Raw genomic sequence first — 9,502 nt, forward strand, 5'->3', positions numbered from 1 at the left:
TCCAAGGATATGTTTGTTTTTTAGAGAGAGAGAGAAACATACATCCATGTGAGAGAGAAACATTGGTTGGTTGCCTCCCGTAAGCATCCCTACTGGGGATCAAACCTGCAACCTAGGTATGTACCCTGACCGGGAATTGAACCTGCAGTCTTTTTGATGAACAGGATAACACTCCAACCAATTGAGCCATCTGACTGGGACAGGACTATCAGATTTAAAGACAGGACTCAATATTCAAAACATTCTGGATAAGTCTATTACCAGACCCTGCACCATAAAATGACCAATGCTAATTATGTCACTGTTAGGTAGTGATGGTGTGCTGAAAATGTTAGCATCTACTCTGAAATTTTATTTTATTGTATTGTATATATTTTTATTGACTTGAGAGGGAGAGGGAGAGAAAGCAAAATATCCATGTGAGAGAGAAATATCAATCGGTTGCCTACTGATTGGCAACCGAAACCCAGGCATGTGCCCTGATGGGGAATCGAACTGGCAACCTTTTAGTGTACAGGATGATGCTCAACCAATTGAGTCACACTGGTCAGGGCTACTCTGAACTTTTAATTTTATGTATTTCTCCATTTTGAATCTGAAAAATTTCTTTAGATAGTAATGCAGGTACAACTTCAACAGAAGGTTATCTCTGGCCACAGTTCCTCTCCATTTCTTTGTCTTGTTTGCTGCTTCCTGAAAGATCAGCAACAAAGTAGGGCATTTGTCTACAGCGTTATTAATGAAAATTTCAAGAATAACCTGGCCTAAATCCAGAGAGTTGGGAAACAAAAAAAGGTCTTTTATGAAGAAATTAACTAATAAACGAAGAATAATGACTTCTTTTTGTACCCATAGGCTGTTATCTGCTGTTCTCAGAGTTTCGGAAGTTGAGTCTCGAGCAATAAGAGCAGATCTCACTGATCTGCTAAGCCCTCAAATGGGCAAAGATATTGTTTGGTTTCTAAAACGCTGGGCAAAGACTTATCTCCTGGTGGATGAGAAGCTATATGATCAGGTCAGAATGTAAAACTATTTAACTTGATTTGGATTTATGATTATGGCAGTTAGAGAAATGAGAACATTTTCTTGGAGATTTTATTATCAAAATGTGACTAAGCTGAACATTTTCCACATTGAAGAGAACTGCATTAGTGACATGCTATTTTAATAACTTTTCTTAGAGCACATCATTTAATTCAGTGTACTTTAACCAATATTAAGTTATAGATTACGGTTTGAGAACAGATTAACTTATGTTCTTTGAATTTGTGTAAATATCATGTTAGTGTATTAATAACAATACAGTGAACAATAAAATCACATTGGATAATACTTCCAGCAATAAAGATAAATTTTTAAAAATCACTTTGGAAAACATTAAGTGGATTGAGGATGTCTCTTTTGGACTTACGGATATGAATTTATAAAATGATGTAAAGTGAGCAGCACTTCATATTTAGATGCTAATTTCAGTTTTATTTTTCTATGGATTTTTTTTTTTTTAGCTGATCATTCTTTCTGACCTAAAAAATTGGTTTTCTCTTTAAGATAAGTCTACCATTCAGTACAGCATTTGGAGCAGATACTGAGGGTTCTCAGTGGATTATTGGCTACCTCTTACAGAAAGTCATCAGCAACCTCTCAGTGTGGAGTAGTGAGCAGGACCTTGCAAGTGACACTGTGCAGCTCCTTGTCACTTTGGTGGAAAGAAGAGAAAGGTAAGCTGATTGTAAGAATCAGGCTGTGTGTGTGTGTGTGTGTGTGTGTGTGTAATGAGCTTGCTTTTTAGTGTAGACTTTGCAAGTGACAACAATTGATCCTAAGGTCTAGGTAGATCCTGCATTTTTGGAGCAGTGTGTTTAAAAAACAGTGTCAGGTTATTATTACAAGTGCAAATAGGGTTTCCCTGTGTTACAAGTGAGGATTGCATTGACTGTTCAAGGATTTGGTATGAAAGTATCTTATGAGTACCATACGTATTTAATTTAGTAATTTATTTATATATTAAAGTTTTAAAAAACTTTACAATAAAATAGTTTCATTTGATTATTCAGGTATCCTATTAGTATTATCCCATTTTGAAGATGAGAAAAGCTGATAATTTAGTAATTAAAAATTGCTTTCTACAACAGATTTGGAAATGTTTTCATTTTTCTTACTGCATAGGAATACGATTATTATTATTACTATTGTCATTGGCTACTACTTACTGATTTCTTATAATATACTGGGTACTTTTCCAAGCATTTCATATAAAGTATCCTATTTAATCACATCAATCTCAGCCAAGAGATGTAATGTTGTTTTTACTATTGTTATCCCTATTTACAGATCAGGAGACTGATTTAATAAGAGAGGTTAAATACATTTTACATAGTCAGATTACCAATGGGATTTGAATGCAAGCTTGTGGGTCTCCAAATTCTATGCCCAGTTTACTATACTTGAAAATCAATTAAATCCAGCCTGACCAGTGTTGCTCACTGGTTGAGCATCGACCCATGAACCAGGAGGCCATGATTCAATTCCCGGTCAGGGCACATGCTTAGGTTGTGGGCTCAATCCCAGTAGGAGGTGTACAGGAGGCAGCTGATCAGTGATTCTCTCTCATCATTGATATTTCTGTCACTCCCTCTTCCTTTCTCTGAAATCAATAAAATTAAATAAATAAATAAAATTAATTAAATCCTGGCACCTTCCATTTTGTTTACTTATTTTACATACAATCTAAGTGGTACATCTATCTTTTGTTGTTTTTGCCCATAGGGCAAACCTAGTAATCCAGTGTGAAAACTGGTGGAATTTAGCTAAACAGTTTGCGACCCGAAGCCCTCCTCTGAATTTTCTGTCCAGTCCGGTGCAGAGGACGCTGATGAAGGCCCTTGTCCTGGGAGGTTTTGCACAGATGGACACAGAAACCAAACAACAGTATTGGACTGAGGTAACAGTTCCCCTGATACTGATAGCACCCTCTGGTGGAACTTTGTTGTTTTATCTATGTATTGCCATAAAATAGTCACTGGAGATATAAACATTGGTCATTGCTTTTCTGTTATTTTTCCCTTCTAATGTATGGGTTGAAGCTTATTATTTTGTAAATGTCATCTTATGATTTGTTTGTATCTGCTTGTGATGATATTGAATGTTAATTATCACTATTCTGCAAGTGTTCTGCAGTTTAGGTATATTTTTCTCCCCAACTCAAATGAGAATCTGAAGTGGTATATTAATTCTTCACTAAGAATCAGTGAAATGTTCTTTTGTCTTCAACAAGGAGATACAAATTAACCATTGTATTAGTTTGTTAAGGCTGCAATAACAGAGTAACACAAACTTAGCGGCTTAAACAGAAATTCATTATTTCACTGCTCTGAAGGCAGGAAGTCTGAGATCAGGTGTCCAAGGGTTGGTTACATCTGAGGCTGTGAGGGATCATGTGGTCCAGGCCTCTCTTAACTTCTGGAGCTTTGCTGGCAATCTTCAGCATTCCTTGTCTTGTTGACACACCACTCCTACCTCTGTCTTCATCTTCACATGAAAATTTCCATGTTTTGTGTGCCTGTGTTCAAATCTCCCCTTTTTATAAGGACACCAGTCATACTGGATTAGGGAATCTTTCCTAATGACCTGATCTTAATTTAACTAATTGTATCTGAAAACAGCCCTATTTCCACATAAGGCCATGTTCTGAGTTTCTCGGGGTTTGGACTTCAACATAACAATTTTGCGGGGACATAATTCAACTCATAACAACCACCATGGACATTGCCTCACATAATAAGCTTTAAATTGGGAACCAAGACTTACCATTGTATGTAGGTTACCGACCTATAGTCCTTGAGACTAGAAGGGGCAGACATTAGGGAGTTGTCACTTCAGAACCAGAAAAACCAGGCTGACCATGTATTTTAGTTGAAATAATTGTGTTATATGTACAGGTTTAAATAGAATTAAGATATTACCTTCATGAATATGTCTATTGACTCTTATACTCAGGGCATAACTGAGTATCCATAGTTATGTCCTATACTACGAGGAGTTGAAAAGGGAAAAACCAGGCAGGTGCTTGTATTGGGCTTGACCCTGTAGAACAGAGGTTGGAAAACTGTAGCACACAGACCAAATTTAGTGTGCTGTCTGTTCCTATAAAGTTTTATTGAAACACAGTTACTCTTAGTTGTTTACATGTTGTCCATGGCTATGTCTGAATGACAGCATAGTTGTAACGGAGTAGTTGGGCCAGAGGTGGCATATCCTGCCCAGTCTAAAATATTTACCCTCTCGCCCTTTATACAGGGTGGGGCAAAAGTAGGTTTATAGTTGTTCATATGGAAAATAATACAACAATTAATACATAAATTATTATAAATAAATAAAAAAATTTAAGAATAAACTCTGTTTTGTGTACTCAAACTGGAAAACTACTTTTGCCTATCCCTGTAGAACACAGTGTCAGTCCCTACTTTGAGGTTTAATGTTTTATTGGAAAGAGATGAGGATAGTGGCTGAATTTTGTGGATGGCATTGAAGTTGTGTCCTGTGAGTTACGGGATTTCCTTCTCTCTCCCTCTCTCTTTCTTTCTTTCTTAAAGCTAAATTACTTAAGGAAGTGAGATGATAGCATGCACTTAGATTTTTCCATGAATTATAATTTTTGCTGGATTGAGATTTAATTGACATACATCACTATATAAGTTTAAGGTGTACAGCATAATGGTTTGACTTACATATAATGTGAAATAAGTTCAGTTATCATCCATCATCTCATATCTCATATAGATACAAGAAAAACCAAAAAAGAAAAATTTCCTTGTGAAGATGCTTAGGATTTACTCTCTTAACAGCTTTCCTATGTGTCATACAGTGTTAGCCATAATCATCAAGTTGTATATCACAGCGGTCGCCAACAGGTGGTCCTCAAGGTCCGAAAGGTTGGTGACTGCTGGTATATCACATCCCTAGTGCTTATATTTATTTTATAACTGTGAGTTTGTACCTTTTGACCACCTGTCTTCAAATCCCCCTCCCTCCACCCCTACTGTTGGAAACAACAAAAGTTTTTCTGTGAGTTTGGTGCTTTTGTTTTTTGTGTGTGTATGTTTTTAAATAGATTCCACATATAATTTAAATCATACATTGTTTGTCTTTCTCTGTCTGACTTATTTCCCATGGTATAATGCCCTCAAGGTCCATCCATGTTGCCCTAACCAGTTTGGCTCAGTGGATAGAGCGTCGGCCTGCGGACTGAAAGGTCCCAGGTTCGATTCCAGTCAAGGGCATGTACCTTGGTTGCGGGCACATCCCCAGTAGGAGGTGTGCAGGAGGCAGCTGATCGATGTTTCTAACTCTATCCCTCTCTCTTTCTCTCTGTAAAAAAATCAATAAAATATATATTTTTTAAAAAAAGGTCCATCCATGTTGTCTCAATAGAGGATATTTTTGCGTGTGTTTTTTTATGGCTGAATAGTATTCCATGATGTATATACACCACAGCTTTCTTTATCCATCATCCATCAATGGACATTTAAAGTTAGACTGTTTCCATGTCTTGGCTATTGTATATAATGCTGCTATGGGCATGTGGGTGCAGATACCTTTTCTAATTAGTGTTTTCATTTCCTCTGAATATGTACCCAGAAGTGGAATTGCTGTGTCATGTGGTAGTTCTATTTTTAATTTTTTGAGAAACCTCCATATTATTTTCCATAGTGGCTGCACCAGTTTACAAACCTACCAACATTGCAGGAGGGTTCCCTTTTCTCCACATCCTCACCAGTACAGACAATCCTCGGGTTACGTCGGACTCGACGTATGTCGTTTCGTGGTTACATCATCATCTCCCATTTATTTATAAAAAAATCGACGTATGTACATATGTACTTTATGTTTATTTATTTACCACAAGTAAAGGTCAGGAATTGTTATCTTTCTTTAAACTTTTTTTACTGTTTCACTTCATTCCTGCTGTGTATGTGCTCCATGTGAGTGACGTAGGTGCTTATGTAGGTGGGTTCCAACTTACGGAGAAAATCGAGTTACGACGCGCCGTAGGAACGGATCTCCGACGTAACCCGAGGACCTTCTGTATTTATCTCTTGTCTTTTTGATAACAGCTATTCTAACAGGCGTGAGGTAATGTCTACTTCGTACAGAAGTTTTGATGACCCTCAAAATGGGGAATATAACGTGTGGTTCAGAATTCTTTGTTTTCTGTGCTTTTTCTACCTCCAGCAGTTAAAAATGTTTTGGAAAGTGACTGTTTTTCTTAGTTGAGGAAGTAAAGATGAAGAAAAAAATAAGGTATGTGAATTAGCCTTTTAGAAAATCCATGCTTTGTTTTTATAGGTTCTTCAGCCATTGCAGCAGCGATTCTTAAGGGTGATAAATCAGGAAAACTTTCAGCAGATGTGCCAGCAAGAGGAGGCCAAGCAGGAAATCACTGCCACGCTAGAGGCCCTGTGTGGCATTGCCGAGGCTACCCAGATTGACAACGTCGCGATCCTTTTTAATTTCTTAATGGACTTCCTTACCAATTGCATTGGATTGATGGAAGTTTACAAAAATACCCCCGAGACTGTCAATCTCATAATAGAAGTTTTTGTTGAAGTTGCACATAAACAGATATGTTATCTTGGAGAGGTGAGTGCTTTCAAAGTTTATTCCTTCAGGATTAAAACTCCTTAAAGCTATAACAAAATAATAGGTACTTGCCTTCAAATTTAATGCATATTATCTGAAATGTTTTTATGCCTCCAGAAGGTTTTTCAAAATACTGTTTTCAAAAGAAATTAGAATTCAGAGTAAGGCATGTTGAATGAATATAAATTCTTGCCCTAAACACATGTTAATAATTAGTAATTTCTTTGGGCTAATATGCTATTAGATCAAATCATTCAAATGAGGAATATTTGATAAAACAAATGAATTATGGTAGAGAACTTTGACCAATTTCTCTATGGTAGAACACTAAGGCCTAAAAATATTTTTTAAGGGTTTTCTTTTTTTTTTTTTTTTCTTGATTTCAGAGAGGAAGGGAGAGGGAGAGAGAGATAGAAACGTCAACTATGAAAGAGAATCAATGATCAGCTGCCTCCTCCACACCACCCACTGGGGATCGAGCCCACAACCCGGGAATGTGCCCTGACCAGGAATCGAACTGTGACCTGGTTCATAGGTCAATGCTCAACCACTGAGCCACGCTGGCAGGGCAGGCCTAAAAATTTTAATGGCAGTTTGTATAATCTGTTTTGTAAATCAGATAAGTGTTTAGACATACTAAATTATTTTATACTTATTAAGCAAAGATGTATTTTTGTTCCATTAAATTGTTTAGAAAGCTCTTTAAAAACAGCCTTAAACATATATTTGTACTTGTTAGCAGCAGATTAGCTTAAATCTTATCCAAATCATTTAATATGGGCTCCTGACTTGTATTTTTTTTTTTATTAGATCAAAGGAACCTACTTGAAAGTGAGGTTATATTTAAAATATTAAAAATGTAGTCACAGTTAAATTATTGAGAGGGCATGACAGTGCCATTCTCATGTTTAAGACCACTGTTTGGTACTCTGTGTTTTTGGAAGTTATACAGTTTTAAATCTTAAAATCAATGAAGAAGTTGAATAGCAGCAATAAAGTAGTTCTGTTGCCAAAGTCTTATCATCTCTAGTCAAGTGAATAAAAAAAATGGATATTATATTTTATTGCTGGAAAACTGCTAATATTTTAAGCATGACTAATTAGTGTGTAATTTTTCATTTTTATTAATGTTTTAATGTAGTTTAAAACAAGCATTTGAGATCATTGGGATTTAGAGTAAATGTATTAGATTATATTTTTAAATTTAATATTTATATATTTTTTTGGTAGCCTAATTTCTGCATGCTTTCTTACAGTCCAAAGCGATGAACTTATATGAAGCCTGCCTCACTTTGTTGCAAGTATATTCTAAGAATAATTTCGGGCGGCAGAGAGTGGATGTCACAGCGGAGGAGGAACAATATCAGGACCTACTTCTTATTATGGAACTTCTTACAAACCTTCTGTCAAAAGAGTTCATAGACTTCAGTGATACAGGTAGGGTGTGAACTTTGTTATTATTGTTTTTGTTGTTGTTGTTAAAGGATATTTTTGTTAAGTAAAATCTTATGAGGAAGTTCAGTTTACAGAATAGATGAAAATGTCATCTCTGGTCACTAAAGTGAGGGCGGAACCCCCGGTCTTCCCTGCTTGGCTTTCCTCTTGTAAGAAGAATAGTAAAATCTTGCACCTGTTAGGTTCTTACCAAATGCCAGGTATTATTCCTATCAAAATGGCGCGAAGTAGGTACCACTGTTACACTCATTTTATAGATGAGAAACAGGTGCAGGAAACACTTGCCCACAGATCTGGAGCAGTAAATTGCAGGACTAGATCACATCCTGGCACCAGACTTCAGAGTTATGCTTTAGTGACTGGTCCCTCCATGTCCTGAGGTGGCTGCCCTGGAAAGCCTTCCAGAGTGAGGCTTGGGAATCCGTGTTGGGGTGGGAAATGCTGACCTCGAGCTCACAGGCCACCCTTGGGAGAGTAACTTAGTGGCTCACGGACAGCAGAACCCTGGGGAAGTCAGTCATCCTTCCGCTAACTTTCTTAACTTTTCAGTGGGTGTGCTTTAGAGTGTAGAGTGTTCATGGATGAGCTCAGAAGTCTCTGGTTCTGAGCTTGGTGCCTGGTAGCCTGGAGTTATTGTAGGTGAGAACTTCACCAGTAATTGAAACCTTATGTATTTGTAGAGTATTCTCTTACCTCCCTCCTACCTCACGGCTCACCTTCCCTTAACACAAAAAAGATCTTGCTTTTTAAGAGAAAAACAAATCCTGTTGAGCATCTCCTTTTAAGTTCTGCAGATATTTATTGTTGTGGACACTTCTTCCTTATAAGATTCTCTTTTTGAGCTGGGTGCTGTAACTTTCCACTTTCCTTATTATGCCCTATACTTGAGCTTGTTCTTTCTCTGTTTCCTTATTCACTGGACAATTCTTTTCGGTGTCTGTGTATTAATGAGCCCCCAAGTGAAACCGTTTTCAAGGCCCTGTCCCACATCCCCTCAGTGCTTCCTTCCTATACCAAAGCTGAAATGGCCACTCTGCCAGGTGCCAGGCCCACCTCTCACACGAGTGTTATTCCCATGCTTTCTGATTTCTTTAGGTCAGTCTTTAATTCAGGAGTTCTCAACCTTTTCCAGGTTGTGAGCCTTTAAATCCTGAATTAGTTACTGAGCCTTTTCCTTGAAAAGTTAGTTTTATACCAACCTGCAGTTTCACACACTGTATCTGTTGATTGATGGGCTCTTGGTAACTTTTCTGTAGACTTTCCAGGACGTAAGCACCCTGTCAGAGCTCAGTACCCTGAGTAATTTGACTAAAAAATCAGAGCTGATACTGAAAGGGAGGGAGAGCTGTTAAGAGCATTTAGAGCAGTGGTTCTCAACTTTGGCTGCACATTAGAATCACCTGGGAAT

General features: G+C 37.4%; 1 protein-coding gene across 4 annotated transcripts in view; it reads left to right on the top strand.

Moving 5' to 3' along the window:
• The window catches only part of XPO4 (exportin 4), a 144,062-nt gene that overhangs the window by 123,467 nt on the left and 11,093 nt on the right, over positions 1 to 9,502 (top strand). For all 4 annotated transcript variants that reach the window (XM_005879996.2, XM_014528145.1, XM_014528146.1 and 1 more), the window contains 5 exons: positions 856 to 1,015; positions 1,549 to 1,718; positions 2,767 to 2,941; positions 6,346 to 6,639; positions 7,896 to 8,076. In XM_005879996.2, coding sequence (XP_005880058.1) covers positions 856 to 1,015; positions 1,549 to 1,718; positions 2,767 to 2,941; positions 6,346 to 6,639; positions 7,896 to 8,076 — 980 coding nt within the window. The remainder of the gene's footprint in view (positions 1 to 855; positions 1,016 to 1,548; positions 1,719 to 2,766; positions 2,942 to 6,345; positions 6,640 to 7,895; positions 8,077 to 9,502) is intronic.

This window comes from Myotis brandtii, unplaced genomic scaffold (genome assembly GCF_000412655.1).
Source record: "Myotis brandtii unplaced genomic scaffold, ASM41265v1 scaffold62, whole genome shotgun sequence".
Lineage (NCBI taxonomy): Eukaryota > Metazoa > Chordata > Mammalia > Chiroptera > Vespertilionidae > Myotis > Myotis brandtii.